Here is a 19,799-nt window from a genome sequence, read left to right on the forward strand (position 1 = left end):
TGCGGAGCGGGACCGGCCCCGGCGCGGGCCCGGAGCCGCGGATGCGGAGGGGCGGGGGTGCCCGGTGGGGCCGCGTGTCCCCGATCGGGGCCGGAGCCACTCCCCTCCCCGGAGCGACCTCCTCCTGACCCGCCTGCCCTGAGCACCTGGCCCAGGGCGTTCGCGGAGCTTTGCGGGCTCCTGTCAACGCAGCACAGCAGTGAGTGAATGCGCGGGATGTGCTGTGGTGTTGCTGAAGGATGACTCAATTTAAAGCGCTTAAGCAGAAAGACGGGACTGGCACATGCAAGTAAGTATAATCTGGCCTTGGCTTTTGGGGAATATAATTATCTGCGTGGCTCTATTTAAAAGCCAGAAAGTTTTGTGGGGTTTTTTGTTTGTTTGCTTAGGGCTTTTTTTTTTTTTTTTTTTTTTCCAATATGACCCCAGTTTAGTCTCAGTATTTAGGGAGGGGAAGCAGTCATTTAGGAGTATGATGAATGGATGTCATAGACATATAGAAAAGTTTGGGTTGACTTCAAAGGCCTTCTAGTCCAATCGTCCTGCAATAAGCAAAAAAATATTCAACTACATCAGGCTGCTCGGAGCCCTGTCCAACCTGACCTCGAATGTTTCCAAGGATAGGGCATCCACAACATCTCTGGAAACCTGTGTCAGTGTTTCGCTGCTCTCGTTGCACAAAATTTCTTCCTTTATCTAGTCTAAATATACTCTGGGTCTAAACCCATGTAATTGATGTTAGAGAACCCTGCCAGTACGTCCTCTGAATAGGGAGATGTGCTTCTAAACTTTTTTTATGCCACAGATATGTCTGCTTTATAAATTTTTAAAACATGATCAAAGCTGATTGTAGAGTAGCAGCCTTTTTGAGGTAATAGTGAAATGTTGCTCTTCCTAAACCTAGTTTGTGAGGCCATACTGGTAATATGCTGCAGATTTTTTTTTTTTTGTTTCTGTGTGAACACTGCAGTAAAGTTTAATTCTGTACGAATATGTCTGTTCCTTGAGTGCAATATACAGGCAGAATCTTAAACACTGAGAAAATCTGAGTAGAATGATAGATACCTTTGATGTGATTAAGACATTCCCAGTAAATTATTCAGCAGATGGTACATCAAAGGAAGTTACTCAAGCTGCTTTTCAGAGCTTCAACTAATCTCTGAAGTGTGTGGGCTACCATCCAGGCTGCAACATTTTGCATGAGTTAGTTGTCCTTTATACCCTTGCCTAAATGTGCTGGTTTCCCCTTCTTTTACCATCAAGCAGTACCAAAACCCAGAAAAGAGGTCAGGAGAGAAGAGCTTTTAAAACCATGTTTGCCTCCAGATTTGTGACTCCTGACTGTTTCTTTTTAGGAGGACAACTTTGACAGAATGTAACAGTATTTTGGTTCCCACTTTCTTGGCTGTTGTCCTCTGCTGTCCATTATCTCTTTCTGTTGTGCCCATTGCCTTCCTGTCTCCTCTATATCACAGGTATTCGGTGCTGATGCTCAAAGGTACAGGTGAATGCTATACAGGTGTGGTGAACTTAGCATGATGGGATGCTACCTGAGGCTTCATCCACATTTAGAAAAGGTGACACTCACCTGCCCTCTCCAGCTGACAGTAATGAGAACCCTCATGGTCTTAAGGAACAGAAAATGTCAATGACTTTGAAGGAGCCCATTGTTCTGCAGCCTAAGCTATATGGCTTTGGCCAGTTAGATCTGAAATCAGACAACCATTTAGCCCCAGAAATTCTTCTTTCAAGATTTCTCAGGGTTTACTTGCATTCCAGCTATTTGTTTTGCTGGATTGGGACCCAGCTCTTCATGTCTTCAGTTTCCAATTCCTGATGCTGCTATTTGGATGTCCAGTCATTCTCCCAGCATTTAGATAGGAACTGACTCCCTTTAATATACCAGTAACTGTGCATTTTATAGCAGAGAATGTGCATCAGCCATTATATGTCTGAGATTTATCCTCTGTAATTTAAATCTGGAGTGGGTAGAATCTACCCCTATCACATGAAGTCCAAATTGACACAGCCCTAATATAGGACTCTATGAAATTCTGCCAACTGCAGGGGAGGCATTATCTAGTTTATTTGTGTATGTCTTTCTCTTTCAAGATCTTTTTAAACACTTTGCAGTATAATTTCCAGAAGGATAAAAGTTACTTAAATGAAAACAGCATGTACCAACCTGTTTGGTGCTGCAAGGAAGGTAGAATATTCATAGTATTCAGCCTTTTTTCAGGTAGCGGTCTGTAGCTGTTTTACAGAGTCCCATCTGACCTTAGAATAGGTTAAAGCTTCCTTAAAGCTGATGATTCCTCTTTACTGAAGGTAGATAGGAAAGGGAGTATTATAAAACTGGTTTTCTTTTCAAGCATTACTGTACTTTTTTATCTTCTGATATTTTATTTTTCCTATTCTAAATGAGGAACATAGGTGACTCAGTTTTGTTTTCACTTGCCCTTCAGGCTCTCAATGCTGCAATGTTTGTGGGAGCCTTTTTTATGTGGTGTAGAACTGGATTCACTATGATCACTTTGGTTACATTCAGCAGCCTCTGATTTCCTTGTTTGTGTACTGGTTTGCTTTGAAAAAGAATGTTAGAAATTTTTGTCTCTCCCCTTCACGCCCATGCTTCCCACACACGTCTTCATTGCATGATCTAGTTTATAGGAGACGTGAATTTTCACAGAGTCACTTTTGGAGAAGTTTGAACTGTATATGGTTATATAAAAACCACAAAGCTATACATCTGTTACCACTGCATACAGATGGAATTGGGAGTTTGGCTCTTGCTCTGTCCCCTTGTGCTGCAAAGCTGTGCCTGAAATAGGTATGCCTATTCAGCTCAGTTAATTTGTGTGCTAGAAAGTGCTGTGTTTTTCTTGGTGTTTGAGTGTGAACCACAGATGTATGTAACTTGAACAGCTGAAACTTACCTGCATCTAATACTTGCAGTCTTCCTGTTTATTGAGAGAAGGTAAGAAGTGAGTAGTAAAATCTAAGGAAAGACCTTAAAAACTTGAAAGAAGTGTTTGAGTGACTTATGTGGCAGTGGTACCTTAGATGAGGATTCATGTTACCTCTGATATATTCAGGAATCATCAAAGATACAACAATGTTAATTTTGCTGCCACTGGCACTCATAACCACACAGTAGGAAAGAGGCTTTTGGTGGTGCATTTTAGCATACTGATTGCATAGCATTCTGCTTGCAGGGAGAATGAACAGGAAGAAGGAGAACATGAATGTATGAGTTGAGTTTGTGACTGTTTGGTGATGGTTAGTGTTGCTTTCTCCTTTTGAGGGGGGACTTAAATCTGAATGTCAGTCTTTCTACCATCTTTTGAAATCATACATAAAGTCAAGTCTGTGTTTTCAAATGAATTGTCACAGCATTAAGAGAGGCACCATGCTGCAAGACTGCCCTTGGTCCTGCAGCAGCTTATCCTGCCTGGTTTGCAGTCAGCTTCCAACCTTCCTGCAGGCTCTTCAAACTCATTATTGTCCCGATAGGAAACCCCTGGCTGGAGCTGACTCCAGAAAGTTGTTAAGCTTTCCACTTCTCACCCCATACTGTTGTATGCTCCTGTGGAAAACAGAGAATAAAGGGCTCTCTTATGGGTTGATTTGCATCATTTAGTCCATACGTGGTGAGAGTTCTCAGGTATGAGATGGCTGTGGGCATATTTTCCAAAAGACAGGAGAAGATGGACTGTGGGGAGAAGTGTCAGCAGTAGATATGGCTGGAAATTCTGCCATTTTGATTTTTCTTCCAAAAGAGTGACTTCAATTATTTAGGAGGATAAAGAAAATATAACTAACACCTCTTGAGAGCAAAAGCTGGGGCAGGGGAGGGTTGCTTGCCTTCCAGCCAAGTGACTCTTTACTGTGCTTATTTTGAAAGGGAAGAGGAACATACCAAGCTTCCAAGTGCCTCTTCTACAGAGGTCCAAAGTCTAAGCTCTAACATTCATGAGAATAAACTGGAGCCTTTTAACAAAGCCATTTTTCTCCTGCTCTTCATGTGAGCAGCCACAATGTAGCAGCACCTCTGTCTACAGCACTGGGGCTGTCAGGTCAGTGGGACACGGAACAGCAACTGGAGAGGGTCAGAACATCACTGACAGCAGCAAGGGACAAACATATCATGGATCTCCGAATAGAATGTTTTATATTGCTGCAACAAACTGGCCTGATGTAAGCCAGCTCCCTGCAGCACATGAGTTTCTGTTCAGAATTACATGTGGGATTAGCTACCAGCTTGCTAGATCCCAGATCTCTTTTGAAATGAGATCTAATCTGCAGGAGAAAGGTCCATTCGTTTTTGAAAGAAGCTGTCCCAGTCAAAAAAGGAGACTGAAAAATGGCAAAAAGCATGTCAGAATATCTTTAAAGAAAGATTTCTCCCTATGGCAAAGCCTTTCCCTCATTAGGACTTATAAAAATATAGACATTTTCTCTTAAAGAAAAGCCCAAAGCCTGCCATCAAAGCAGAATTTCAAACTATTTCATTCAGACAGCATTCTTTCTGCAACAGCACCACATGATAAGGAATATTGCTTTTACAAGGTCATATCACATGCCTTCCACGTTTGAGGAATTATGTGCAAAATAAACCACATTGATTTCCTGACTGAAAAAAGTGCCCAAAGTGGCCCAAAAAAACCTGAGAATTGCCACCTATATCTAATTAGCTGATTCAGTGCCTAGTCCTATGTACTTGGGTGTTAAAAGTTCTTAATTCACATAAAAAGAGACGTAAAAAGAACAATGTTAAGGTTGGTGGCAAATTCAGTCCTCTGCAACATCTCCTCTGTGGGAGAGCAGCTCCAAGCCCTATGGAAAGCAATGGGGCTGGGTTTCCCCTTTCCCAAGTCACCCTCCTCCCTGATCCTGCTCATGTTGGAGGATGGTGGCCCTTGGTTGTATGTGCTACACCAGGATGCCCAACAACAGCAGCAGCTGGGCAGATGCTGTTTGAGATTACCCCAAAGCTATTCCACTCTTTGTCAGAAATTACTAGAAATTGTCTCATGGATGAGGATTCTGTAGCTTTAAGATCAAAATACATTGCAGATAGCAATCTATTAGTAAAGCTAAGATATTCTTGGGGGGAGCACTTTCCAACATGACTGGTAGTAAAGCCCAAGTAATGGAAGAGAAGAATCCACAGCTCATCCCATTTTAGTTTTAGTTTATTTGAAAACATTGCTTGTTCCCATATTCATTTCCATAATGCTATCACATAGTCTGAAATGGATTTGGGATCAACATGAAGTGGCAGCACAAGCAAAGAAGTTTCCACACAAGATCTGGCCATAAAAGCCAATCAGTTTAATTGCACAAAGCTCACAGTTCTTTTATCACTGTTTTTTCTGGAAATTGAAATATCAATATGAATGATGATAGATTTTTGCAAAATGATGTGTCCACTGAAGTTTCAATTGCCACTGAAGAGCAATTGCCAAGGGCTGGTTGGAATGATGCATTGGAAAGCCAGAACCTCAGAAGATGTTTCCTGTCCTTTCAACTCAAATTCAATTTCATTTCAAATTTCACTTCAATTTCAAATGTCCTTTAGGCATTTTCTGTATTCAGATAAGAATTTTTAAATCATGAAGAAAAAAACCATTCAATTTCCTATGTAGTATCCATACTAATATGAATTAGAATTACTTGATTTAATTTTCTCAAATAAAATCTCAAATTCCTGTCCATTCCTATAGCCAGGGACTTCAGTGCCACTGAGAATTTGCCAAGTTGCTTCTGGTTCCTACTAGTATGGGCTGCTTGGTCTTTGCTGTCACATACCAACAATCTTAACATAGGATTTTTAAGGACCACTGCATTTGGGGCACTTTTCTATGTATGATAATGCAGTAACTCAGAAGGAACACAAAGGAAAAGTTTACTGAAACATACCCAGACTGTGAAGCATACAGTACACAGCAGTTCTTTCAAAAGGATGAAAACCAAAACAAATCAAGAGGAAGGGAATGAAATGTCAGTTTGGGCAATAAAAGGTACTTTATTCTCTGGTTACTGTTATACAGTGGTAATAAATTCAGACCAACAGGGAAACCTTAGCTGGGATTCAGAAGAATACTGACAAAACTTAGTAGAATGCTACAAACTTTTCTGTAGCTTGAGTGTAGTCATTTTTATTCCCCGAGAAAATTTGGCTCTGCAGTTTTTCACACTGATGTCATATATTAAATTATTCCATATATTAAGTTCCCATCTGCAAAGGGTACCTGCATCCCAAGTATCACATAGGGACACAGAACACAGTTCAGACTTGTGTCTTTAATGTCATCTGAAAGTATATTGATTTTATTGGGTGCTTAGGGAAAATTCTGTTCCTTCACACCATTCCTCTTTTTTCTCATATTCATGTGAGCAGTTCACTTCTACATATGCAAGGTTTGTAAACACATAAAGGTTTGGGGTATCAGCTATTGCTGTCCTGGGAGAATGACTGATGCTGGATAGGATTCTGAGTAGGGGGATGGAGTTTGAAAGTTCCTGGAGAGGGGCTCACTTAAGCCAACAGTCTTCATATATGATAAAGAGAAGACATGATCTACAAGGGACAAACTTAGAAAAAAAGTACAGAGCACTCATTAGTTCCTACATGGTAGTGAGATGAGCCTGGTTTTCTCCAGTATTTTAGCTTTGCTGGTAACATGGGAGTTTTCAGATTGCAGACAAGCAATGCTCTAACTGGGCAGGAAAAATTATATGGCTGCACAGCTGGTCTGGAGTCCCTTGCCTCTGCTGCAGCAGGTTGCATGTGTGTCCTGGATTGAAGGACAGGTGTCTGCCAATAAAGGCAGAAGCTCCTCTTTGAAATAGAGAATGTAAACCCTCTCCCTCCCGAATATTATAATTGTTTGAATCAGGAACTCTAAGGCAGAGATAAGGGGGTGGGAATAACAGTTCTTTACTAATATATCTAACTGGACCAACAGAAACAACAGCAGCTATGAACATTAACAACAAAACAGAACAAACAACTCAGTTCCAGTCCTTCTTCCAGCCACAGACACTCTGCCTATGTCCAGACCCCACCTGAGAGAAAAGCCCTGCAGCCAGCCCCCACCTACCCAGCAGGTACCTGAGCATCATCATGGGAAAAATCCTTCAGACTGGGATACTAAGGGAACCAACCCCAGCTCCCAACAATGTGGCAAGGACAGAAATCTGTTAGATGGGGTGAAATTCACCTGAGCAGAAGGCAAGACATTGTTTGTCTCTTGTTGCAGCCCTGCTCTTATCTAAATGGTACTCACTATGGAAGCGTTAGGCAGTGTCTTGCTGCAGAAATGGGCCTATATTTACATCTGGTATTTTGTGCCAAATGGTCTATGTTAAAGCAATGAGGTGAGTTTGTTGTAAAAACATTCCTGAAAACACATTTTTACATACACATCTATCTCTCAGGCAGTATGTCTTGAAGGCTGTGTGACTACACACTTCTAGCTCCATCTGAGGCTGGGAACTGAAAGGAGGATTGGGAAGGATGAAAATTTAACAGAAAAGTTTTACAGATATACAGAAGGTTCTATAGAAATGAAAGCAAGTTTCAATATATGGAAGATGCTTTTAGGGCCAGTTGTTGCTGAAACAGCTGAGAGAACAAAGGTTTAGTCGAGTTGGAAGAGTTTTATGACCAAAGTTCAAAGACTAAGTGACCTTCAAACAAAAGGTTAAGTCTTCTTCAAATAAGGCATGTTTTCTACCACGTATAAAAGCATAGGCAGACAGAAAGATGTTTTTTACCAAAGCTAGAAGAAATTTCCACTGCTAAACAAGTCTCAAAGTTTAGCACATAACTACTAACTCAGATGATTGGCTAGTCTCTAACATAATATGGTAATTTTAGCAGTTTTGATAGGTTATATGTAAATATAAAAGGTATTGTGTATGATGCTGATTGGTTTTTATGTAATAAGATGCACAGCAGAGAAAGTGATATAATGCTTTGTAACATGAATAGAAGGGGGCTTCAAGATGCTGCTTGCCTATAGCCAGCAGCTATAGGCTCACCCATGACCCACAGCTGCTGCAACCTTATCTGTGCAACAAACAGCATCTTAACAGCTGTCTGAAGTTCCATTTCTCCATCATTTCTTCGCTCTTACAACATGTATTATCCAAAGGAAAAAAAAGGCATTGTGCCATGGTGTTTTCTATCTTTTCCTCAAATTTCTTGCCCTCAGATGGCTGCTAATTTTATATAAATTGCAGCCAAGGATCCTCCCACAAGGAGTGGGAACAGGGCCCAAACTGATCTTATCTAAATGGGGCTTGGTTCCATCTCCCAACTGATTCATGCCTATGTTAAATTCAGGTGAGCCTTCCCAGCATGCAGAATTCCCCATGCAGTTTCTCTCAAAGGCTTACATGAAAGCTGCAATGCTACCCGGGATTAGAGTCTGCTGCCTATTCTCTTTTGAAACATTTTATCCCAAACTCAGGCTATTTGGTTAGATCAATAAATTTAGTTTAGAAATTCCCAGAAGTGAAACCATTAGTAAAAAGAGAATGATTCATTCCTTACAAAAATCTGATCCCTCAGAGGCATAGCCTGGAGAAGCTTGTTTGCCATGGATGACTTTATAGCCAGCTGTTGAGATGACTGTCAGTAAAGAACACTTGGTGGCACATAAACCATTATGGTGCCAAGTATGTATGAAACTTATTACCTACAAAATTATCAAAGAAGTTCTCCAACCCAGCAATGTCATGTCGTAAGATAATTTGAAAGGAATGCCTAAAACTTTGTGTGACTAGGATGGTAATGAAAAAAAACCTTTTAAGATTAGTAATGTGTGTATTGCCTGTATGAAAGCTGCCAATGAAGTTCTGGGTGCTTCAGTGTCTGGTGGTGCCAAGTAGCTGTTTAAATCCATTCAGCAAGAGAGTGTACTTGTCTGTATAGCAGGCAGATGTAGCAACACGTCTGTGTGAAAGAACCTGTCCCTCACAAAAGCACGAGAGAGATGTACTTTTGGAGAGAGACTTGAAGCAACACAAAGGGCAGATGAGAAGCAACAGCCCACTTGCATCATCCAAAGCTCCCTCCTGGGCTGGTGTTTAAGAGGGAAGTTAATACACTTCTGAAGGTATGACACAGCAGGGGTATTTAAAAAAAAATTAAGACTGTGTTGTGAATGTCCACACTATGAAATAAATTAAGAAAAAATGGTCTCCATGTTAGGTAGTGGCTTGCTTTTGCTGGTGTTTTCTCTCACTAATTATAATGCCTTATCTATATAAGTGGGGTGACTTAGTGTTGTAGAGGTTGTTGATAGACAGGGAAGACATTCCTGAACAGGGAAGGAATAAAAGAAAGAGAGATTTTACATGTTGGTTAAAGCAGCCTTAGTGCACAAACACTGTTAGCAAAAAATATTTGGGGATTATCTTGAACAGGTGTCATTCTGTATCGAACTTGGATAACTTCCCCTCTGGGTCTGCATTAGCTTTTTAAAGAACCTATTATGAAAAATGTACTTGCTGTTGGTTTTTCTTTAAATATCCTGATTGCTTTTTGATGACACTGTACAAACACACGCTTAGAATCAAGTGCTAGAAATAGCTTCCTGGAACTCAAATTGATTTTTAGATAAGAAGGTAAACACGTGTATGTGTGCAAGTCATGCATGCATCCAGGCAGAACTAGTTATTTTTATTCTTCTAGATGAAATTGTCTGTAAAAACATGAGGTGCTAATTATTGTTACCATGATTTTAATTTAAAATGTTAACAGTGACATGAAGTGTTCTCTCAGCTCATTTAACAGGCTGTGAAATGGTTAGAAGGATGATAGAAATGTCTGACAAACCAACCTCAGGTAAAATGTAATCGCCCATATTTGCTACTCAACCCCCAATTTTTTGCAATGATGAGTAAAAATGGCTCATCTTGTTAGGCAAAAAAATATTATCATTAGCAAGAAATGTTTCCATCTCACATTGAGGAAAACATAGGCATAGTCCAGTTTCATCCCCTCCCCATGGTTTGACTTTGAGAGGAACTGAAGTGGGGGGAAAAATAGCTGGACTGATGGTTTCCTCCAGTGCAGCTGTGGTAAGCTTGAAGAGAAGGTCCACTGCCTGTCACCTCAGCCATGGGGTGTCTGGAGAGTCCTTTGCAGCAAACTTCTCCCCTGGGATCCTTCTACCCTATGAAAATTATATCTTAGTTCCTCCTACGTGTGAATGGACAATTTTGATCCAATACCACAGTGATTCCAGCATCACCTGTATAAAAGATGTAGTCTGACTCTGGGCTTATTCCCCAGGAACAGCCTTACATCCCTGTTGGGGTCCCACTATTGGCTGTGATGTGACAAACACTTTTGTTGTATTATGGCTCTTTTGAGGTTTCAAGGAGGCAGGTTATTTCACAGTGGCATTGCACTCTGAGGGGCAGAGGAAGAGACTGGATTTAGGGAGAAGGTTGGTGGAGGCACAGCAACTAGGGATGCTGAGAATGGAAAAATTATCTGGCACTTCTAAAATCTTAAATCTTTTTATCCCCATGGATCTAAGCACTTGGGTGGACGAACTGTTCAATATTTTTTCAGTATCTATTTCTGTAAGAAGCAGGACATAATTTCCAAGCTAGATTTTCCTTAAGAACCAGAGGCTTAAAACCTCTGATAAAAATTTCCATCCAGGAATGGTTATTATGTTGAACATATAATTAAATATATTGATAGTAATGAGACTTTTTTTCTTTTTAATATGCTATTTTCATGAGATAACATTTACTTTAATCCTTCTTGCTTTGGCTTGCTCTTTCTTGGCCTGATATGTATGACAAATGCCCATTTATGGAGCTGGAACCCAACTCAGGACTTAGAAAAATAGAGAAAAACTATAGCTTAATGGCAAGGCAGGAAAAACTAAAGAGCTGCAGATTGTCATAGCCCCAAGTGTGGCTGGGAAAACTACTGAGACAAACCAGCTGTCACCTCAAGATGTGGTAAGGGCAAGTTGCTATTTACTTCCTTAGCAATGCTGCAGTGCAGTGGGAAATTGAGTGCAAGTGGCTGCACAGAGGGCAGCTAATGTTGCTTGGTCTCCAGAGCACATTGCTTTGCCATTTTTCTCTCCCTAGATACCTGTAATCCAGTACTTGGAAGAAATCAGACCAAATTACAAACTCGCTTCAGATGGAGGTTGTTTCCAATATTGTGTTCTGCAGAGATACTGTGCATTGTTGGGGAAAAACAAGTAGACCATCTGCAAATGCTCAGCCTACCTTCCTTCAGGAAAAAAAAAATTATGCTAATCCCAAGAGCTAACTGGAAAATTGCTCCTTCTACCTGGGTGACTGCCATCACGCTCCATGGTCACCTTAGAGAAGGTAGCTACTTCACACTGCTCAGTTAGCCAAGATGGAGCCTATGAAGTTTTCTCTTGCCATAACTTTTACCATGATAGGGTTAGGCTTTAGCTCACTGTCAGACAGATGATTAATTTTCACCTTATCCAATCAAAACTGAACCAGAAGCACATTACAATAAGGTAGTTATCCACATTTGTTTTGTAGGACTACATGTTGCCCTTCTGCCCAACTAAGAGAATGGAAAGACTTTTAACCAACCTCAACAGGCTGAAATGAAGAAATGAGTTTCTGAGGCCTCAATAAGTGGTCAAGTAACCACATTAAATTCCAGTCTCTGCCCATTTCACCAATCTATAGTGGTCACATACCATAATGTCTTGGTTGGAATACAGGATGTGACCAGCAGTATGTATTCTATCACCATTTGTTGAAGCCAGGTGGGGCAGTGATCCTCATCTTCATGGCACATATTATCTGCTAATGGGCCATCTTTAAAACCAGCTGGGGCAATCATCTTTATCTTTTCCACAACCCATCCTCCCTCCAGGAGATATCATCTGCTGCTGGCCCATTAAATCCCACTGTATGACTGATAAAATTACATCATCCTACTGGGAGATGCTCCAGCCAGAGGGAGGAGCCAAGCCTTTTCCACATAGATAAAAACTGAGATTTTGAACACCAAGGCAACCTTCTTTCCACTGGATTCCAGAGGAAAACTGGACCTTTCCACATCATCCCTGGACCTTCAGAGGAAAACTGCACCTTCTCCAGGAGCACTGCTCCAGCTGAACCACATCTGCCACTGCAGGACTGTAGCTACCATTTAATTGGACTGCTACCAACACCTGACTGACAGGGTGTCAGGTTGTATTCTGACTCTATCAGTGTTTTGGGTTTGTTAATTGTAATACTGTATTTCTATTTTAATTTTCCTAGTAAAGAACTGTTATTCCTAATTCCCATATCTTTGCCTGAAAGCCCCTTAATTTCAAAATTATAATAATTTGGAGGGGGAGGGTTTACATTCTCCATTTCAAAGAGAAGCTTCTGCCTTTCTTGGCAGAAGCCTGTCCTCCAAACCAGGACACATGGCAATCAAAGCCAGTGGTAATCGAAACAGTTTGGTCTTAATTTTAAAATTAAATAAGTAGTCAGTTATGAAAAGCATTTGCAAATTCTTTGCGCATGTGTCCAGTACAAATCTTCACAGATTTCCATTTAGGAAAAATCTGAAGAGGAATGGAGTGCATTTCTACTGGCACATACTGATGATATTCAAGAAGTAGGTGTTGCAAGCTGTGGGAACTAAGAAATTAAGAAAAATACTGCAGTGCTGTCAAGAGTAGGTGTAGAGATTTTGTACCTGCTAAACCAAAATGATGGGCCTAACATTTAAAATAATATGTTGATCTAACACTTGAGCCGAACAGTGATTTAGATAGACAATGATCTTTTCTCTGCTATCCAGTTTCCCTAATACTAGAAGGAAGCCAAATACTTTGAAATGCAAATCAAATGGCAAATAAAAGGATGGTGTGATTCATCTGAAAAAAAAAAAAAGTTTCATTTAAGAAACCCCAGAAGGCAGGATATAGATCCCCTGTTTAATTCACCCTACCCCCTTCTGACTTCTCTGCACTAGCAGCAGTGACTGTGCAGGATTTTCCTTGTTTTGTATTCAGTGGACATTTGTCTGGAGAAAAAAACACAGGTACAATACTTCCTTTTTTTGTTGCTGTCTGTTGCATTTATTCTTCAGTTAGGGAACAAGCAGAATAGGTAGTTTCTAGTTGAATCCCAAATTTCTGGATAATGTAGATGGCATAAAGCCTTCTTCATTTCAAGTTAGCTTGTGTGCTATAACAGCAGCAGGGGAGCTTTGTTGGAGCTAGACATGAAGTGTGGAAAGAATATCTCACCTCATTCTAAACCTGTAGAAATGCTTTTTAAAGCCTTAGTTTCAGGTTCCCTTAAAAGCTAATACTAGAAGTTTGGTGAAATGTTTAATTTTTAAATTAAGCATCGGACAGATCCACTGAGTTATAAAGCCTGATTTTATTATGAAAAAAACTAACATCTCTAGAAACTGAATGCAACAGAGGACAAAAGCAGAAGCAGGTGCAAGAATGTGAGAAGACAGACTTTGCAGAAACATGCTCCTAATGTACTGGAAAATTGGAAATTGAACCAGCTGAAGAGCAGGTATGCACTGAGCTTGAGAAGATAACTATTCATGTTGCTTAGGGCTGAGTTCTACACATTTAACTGCCACTGATTTCTTAAGGGCTCCAAATCAATGTCAGTAGGAGTGTGTAAGGGCTGCAGGCACAGGCTCTTCATGCTACTAGCAGTCACATTTTGGGACTCAGATTTGCTGAACAGACTGTACTGCAAAACCATGCTAATTAGCATCTAAAATTCCTGTACAACTGCCACAGATTCCTGGGATCTGTCTACACCACCAGTAAAAATAGTTTTAGAGATGCTGATTGCCTGAAATAATTTGGGGCTTAACTTGTCCTTTTGCAGTAATTTTTATTATATCCATGTAGTCATCCTGACAAAACCCCGTTGGTGCATATCTGACAGCTATTCTCAGGAGTCTTGAAGGCAGTGCTTCTGCAAAGATTGAACCAATGGGTTTGTTCTAGAGTCTAACCCCAACTGCTTGGCATGATGCTTGATAGGAAGCATTTCACTGTCTTTTTTGCAGGTTGTATGAATTTTCCATGGTAGGGCACTATATGGTGAGCTGCTGAAGGGATTTTAGCAAGGCAGAGTTACAGTAATTAATTCCTTATTTGTTTATCTCTGCAGTAAGATTGTTATTTCCAGCAGCTTCCACAGTTTACGTCAAAGAGATTGAGCCATTCAGTCAAGGCTGTAGCCTCACTCAACTTTGGTCAAGCATTGATTCCATGATAATACAGTTCAGTTAACCTGAGACTTTCACCTGTTTGGTTCAATTCTGCTCTATGACATTTTACTGTTCCTAGTTTTCTTCTGTAGCCTAGAAAATTATCTGCAGATTTTTGAGGCTCGAATCCCATCCCTGACTGATTCAGGAGAGACCAGACCACACTTTAAGAGATATGCCATACTATAGAGCAAAAGGACACTCTGATTTGTCATCTCATGTTCTCCCCTCATTTGGTGGATTGCTTTTGCTCTATCCAAAATTGTTAACTCTACAGCAGAGACAAGAGGCCAAGGCTTATCCTGAGTGGAGGAAAAGTACCAGGATTAGGTGGAAACTTTCCTTTAAACCTCCCTCAAGCCCACCCTTAGATATATTGGCTGTCCATGTACAGCTCTAAGTATCATACCTTGATTAAGCAAAAGCCTTTTGGCTCACTGATGGGATTTCTCCACTGAATGAACTGGACAAACAGTTCTTTTGGGAAAGCCACAGTAACTAAAAAACAGGAGGGAGTATCTAAACAACAGGAAAAAATATAGCATCCATAAATATATAACCTGGGGTAGAGTTATGAAGCACAGCGACACAGACTCCCCAGGCAGGTGCAAGAGAGAGCCCTGGAGTGCAAAAACCAAGCCTTTAAAAGCAGTTAGGCCTTTATCAGTTACATTCCAATGAAGCACAACAAATATAATTCACCCAAACACCATAAACCACAATATGAACACATAAAGGTTATATAATTTGCTTTTCTACCTCTAATTCAGCTGAGTCACTTTCCTATAGTCCTCTTCTACTTGGCTGAAGTAGCAGGCCTGAGCCATGATTCTACAAGGGTAACAAGGCCCTTATTTTGTAGGGTTTTACCTATACGCAACATGATAGGACTTCCCAGTTGTAGCATGAGCTTGCCAGTGGTATGCAGATGACTTCAGGATGGCATGAATCTATTTAATGAATATCTGAATCCTCTCCATGCCCTAAGAAACATGGCCCAAGATGGAGACAGGACCTCCTGAACAGCTGCCTCTGCCATCTCTGCCCCAGGTGAGATGAGTGGTCTGGAGGCAAGCAGAGCTCCCTGTCCTCTGCCTTGCACTTTGGTTCAGAAGTTCCTTCGAGGCCAGCCTGCTGTGTTCGTGTCCCAATTTTTTGTAAATGTCACGGGTGCAGCTAAGCTGCCGAGCATGTATGTGAATTCCTGATGAAGCAATGAGGCTTTGAAAATTTTCCCTTCTAACTACATTTTCTTATATTTTAAACAAGCATATGTTAGCCTGGAGATTTCTGTAGAAAGCTCTTAGCAGCACTGCATATCTCTCTCATTCCAGCATATTTTATTTTCCATGAATGTTGACAACCCCGTGCAAAGCAATGAGGATGTGTGCTTCTGACCATCACCTGTCAAGAAGGAATTCAGAGAGGAAAGCCAAAAAATCAGGGATGAGGAATGGATGGGAGACACTATTTGGCTCATTTGTTTCATCTGCCGAAGACAAACAGCTGAAAAAGTGGCAGCAGAAGAGAGAGATATGACTCCCATTCCTCTCCAGTCAATCTAATGCACTTTTTCTCAGTACATAACAGTATACTTTCAACAATATTTGCTACTAGTGCAGCTCTTGAAGTACCATCGTATTAAAGATGCATAATTAGATGAACTGCAAGAGGAACCCAAGAACATGGTTTAAAATTCGTGGCATGCTTTGGAGCAGCAGTGTACTGTGCTGCCGCCGGTAAGCTGCCACGAACCGCTCCCTGCGCTCTCCCTAAGAGCAATTACCAGAAAGAGGCGGCACGGGCGTGTTGCAAGAAAGTAAATTAACGAGGAAGAAAGATGCCAAGACAGGTACAGTCCTGGCCTTCACTACGGGCACTCACTTTTGTGGCTAAACACAGGGTGTTGCCGTAGCGGTCGGTAGCGGCCCGCAGGCACCGAGGTTTGCGGGCCGGAGCCTCGCCGGCCGCTGTCCCGCGGGGCGCTGCTGGCGCCGGGGGCGGGGCGGCCGCGGCCGTTGCTGGGGCGGGAGGTTTGAACGGCGCCGCCGCCGAGGACGATGAGAATGATGAGGAGGCAGCGGCCGGGCGCCGCGGGGCCGGTGAGTGCTGGGGCCGCCAGGGCAGAGCAGGGCAGGGCAGAGCCGACCCGGCCCGCTCCGGTTCGCACTCTCCGGTGCCGCGGGGGTGGTGTGGCGGGCGGTGCCGGTTGCGGGTGGCGCGGGGGGCGGGAGCTGCGCCGTCTCCGAGCTCGGCGGGTCCGTGGTGGCCGCGGGCATGGTGACCGTGTCCGGGTGGCGGCGGTGCAGCCGCGCTCCTGAGGTGCCTCGCCGAGGGACGCGGAGGCCTCCCCGGCAGAGTTGCTGCTCTGGGCTGGGCGCAGCCGGCCCCGGTCACCCTCACATCCGCAGGCTCTTCGAGTTGCTCCCTTGCACCTCTTCAATCTTCCAGCCACTGGTTTTCCGATTCCGATTTTTTTAAACCCCGACAAGTTGAACTTGGGAGTCTCTGTGAAACTGTGGCTGTCAATTGCAGCAAACACTCATTTCTATCTCTAGCTGCGAAATGCCCAAGCTGGTGTCTTGACTACATCGCCCCTGTTTTAGAACCCACTGCCTGGCTACCTGCTTACTTTAAATTGATATGCTATACTTACAGGGTTTAGATGTAAACCTCTATGGCAGAAAATCGGAAGTGTTCCTTGGAAAGAGATTCTGAAAACCTGTAATGAAGTTACCAATTAAATCAAGTAAAATTTCTACCTGCAATACATTTAGCAGTATCTGTATAATTTTTCTCAGCTGTTTTTGTTATTTTTGTTTTGCGACTGTGTTACCTGTGTAATAGTAGAAATATTTGAAATTTCTTATGCTAAGTATACTTAAGTGGGGAATATAAAGACACTTTTTGGAAGTGTTACTTAGGTAGTTCCCGAGTGTGGGGTTGAAAGTCCCAGCAGCTCTTAATTATCTCATCGGGATTGTGCTTCCACTGGTGGGGAAAGCATAGACTCCACAAGGCAAACGGTGCATTAGTAGACAGCATATGGCAAAACCAGTGCTGTGTCATTCTTCTGAGTCCAGATGGTGTGCCTATATTTTTAGACAGAATGGAGGGGGAAAGAAAGTTAACCTGTCTCTTTTTGTAGGCATGAAGAACTTCATACATTCCCATATGAGGCTGCCAAGTCCTTCCTTCAAATGAGATTTATGTCGTGTGATTATTGGCTCAACAGCCATTTAGTTCTAGTCCAGAATATTTTATGTGGGCCTGGTTGAGATGCAGTGTGGACTGAATGATTTGTGTAGTTTTTGAAAGCCCCAGTATGGATACATGCAGATTCCCCAACCAGGAGGGTTTATTTCCTCACTGTAGTTCTGTAGCAGGTGATAGATGTGGAGAGGAGCTGGGGAATTGCAGAGGTCTACTGTCTTGGGAATTATTAGGGGGAAGTAGGATGTTATTCTTTGGAGCTTTGTGGCAGCTGATTTATTAGTTTTGTCTCAGAGAATAAGTAATTATTTCTTAGCGACAGATGTGGGCCTTGCTTATGTTTTCATAGCCATGTAAAATCTGACTCAGAAGAAAAGAAGGATGAAAGTTCTTTTTTCTTTTTTCGAAAGAGTGAGAATAAAGATGCAGTTGCTGAGAATGCAGAGATGTTATTGCCCTGCTTTATCCCCTTCTCACTGTGATTGAAACTTTGAAAAGCAAACCTGTGAGGGTTAAAAATGGGATAGTCTATAGTGTCATACGGTATCCCAGGCCTTCATATACCAGCTATAGAGAATACCAGCAGAACTTCTATGGAAAATATCTCTGATGTGAGCTTTGGGAGCTATTTACCACCAACCATCCATGAGCTTGTTAATTCCAGAGATAGTGGGGCACTCTTGCTTAGTAATGAGAAAGCATCACTGTTCACTGACCTGCAAAGTATTTGCAACGCAGCCATGCAATACCATGACAACATTCAGTTATTCACTCTATTATTCACGTCAGAAATACTTGGTTTGTCTCCTTTGGGAGACAGCAGTTTGTGATCCATCACCTTTATTATTATCTGGCCTGGTGTGGATTGACCTCCTTGAAGTCGCAAGTGAGGAATAATGCACATTTATAAGTGTTTTCTGTGAAAGTAGGCAGGAAGAATTTGACTTCCCAGCAGTTTTTATAAAACCTTAAAAAAAAAACACTCCTTCAAAACAGAGCAATGGTGAATTCTGGTGACTTGCCAGTCATGTTTAGTTTACTTCACAGTTTGAATGAAAAGTGTGCCTGACAATGGTGCCCATATAGTCTTGAAGCCACTACAGCTGTTTCACTTTTCAGTTCATGGCCTGATGCAGTTGAGTTGGGTTGCATCTGGTGTTACCTGAATTTCTTATCAACCAGAAGTTAAAAAAACAGGTTTTCTTCACTTTTTTAAAGACAGGCAAACAGATGCTGAGATTGAGTTTCTGATTTAAAATATTTAGCCATTTTGTTCAGTTTAAAGTTTATTTTAGTAGGGCGATCATCACTGTGAAAAGTGGGTTGTTAATTTATAAGCTTTGTTCAGTTATCCCTCTCTAGGACCATATGTTATTATTCTATGAATGACACATGGAGGTACACAAATTTTTAGTAACTTTCAGACGGAACAGTGAGTTAATTATGGTTTGGAATTTGCATGTATAATGGATATAGTAAATCTGTTTTGTCCCATGTTTTACTCATTTGTTCCTGGAGAACTACCATTCTACATTCAATAACTATTGCAATAGCTGTGCATAATTAAAACCTAGAATTCTCTATCCCAGCTACAATCCTTTGGTGTTTTTTACATATCTAGGAATGTGACACCCACGAGAAGCTTCACTTTGAGGTCCGCATGCGAGAAGGCATCTGCAAACTGCTGGCAGTGAGCACGCAGAAGGAGCAGCTTGTGCGCGCAGTGAAGAGCCTGATGGTTTGCAATGCTCGCATCCGCGCCTACAGGGCGGAGCTGCGGGCCAGAAAGGAGCCCAGCCCGGGCAGCACCGAGGAGCAGTGAGTAACAGCTCAGCTTCAAAGGACCAGCATGAAGCAGGCACTTACTTACGTGAATTTTTAGCAGTCTGTCTAGGAATGTGGATTTAAATCCTTCCTTATTTCTTAAACATAAATTAATGCTGCCTTCAAGTATTACTTTATAAAATAATTCCATTTATCTTCTTTTTGCTTTAGAAAATTAAATACAAGTAAGATTTTCCTGGGTAGATTTTGGTTTTGACATTAAACTCTAATTTAGTATCAAGTTACATAAAGGACATATTTTCTTGTTTACCCTTATCATATAAAAAGGTACGTAGCCAAGTCTGATGGGACAAAACAAAGCTATCCAAGTCAGAACACAGCTATTTGTATTTTTCATTCTTTCTATTGTTATCGAGGGTCCTTTAATAATGGCCCCATCGTGGTTAATTACTACCCTCTGCTGGTCTCTTGTGTTAACTACAGCAAAGTGATAAATGGAAACTCAATGGGAAGAAAAGTA

General features: G+C 41.7%; 1 protein-coding gene and 1 long non-coding RNA gene across 2 annotated transcripts in view; both read left to right on the forward strand.

Annotated features, from left to right (window-relative positions):
* Nucleotides 1-90: 90 nt before the first annotated feature.
* LOC306805224 lies at nucleotides 91-10,060 on the forward strand. Its single transcript, XR_013775156.1, has 2 exons — nucleotides 91-289; nucleotides 8,223-10,060. It is a non-coding gene; the product is annotated as an uncharacterized lncRNA (long non-coding RNA).
* Nucleotides 10,061-16,277: 6,217 nt separating this feature from the next.
* RTKN2 (rhotekin 2) overlaps nucleotides 16,278-19,799 on the forward strand; it is a 33,081-nt gene continuing 29,559 nt past the window's right edge. The window contains 2 exon segments of the mRNA XM_079312724.1: nucleotides 16,278-16,383; nucleotides 19,116-19,312. Coding sequence (XP_079168850.1) covers nucleotides 16,342-16,383; nucleotides 19,116-19,312 — 239 coding nt within the window. The 5' untranslated portion in view covers nucleotides 16,278-16,341.

This window comes from Erithacus rubecula, assembly GCF_903797595.1.
Source record: "Erithacus rubecula genome assembly, chromosome: 9".
In the NCBI taxonomy this organism is placed as follows: Eukaryota; Metazoa; Chordata; class Aves; order Passeriformes; family Muscicapidae; genus Erithacus; species Erithacus rubecula.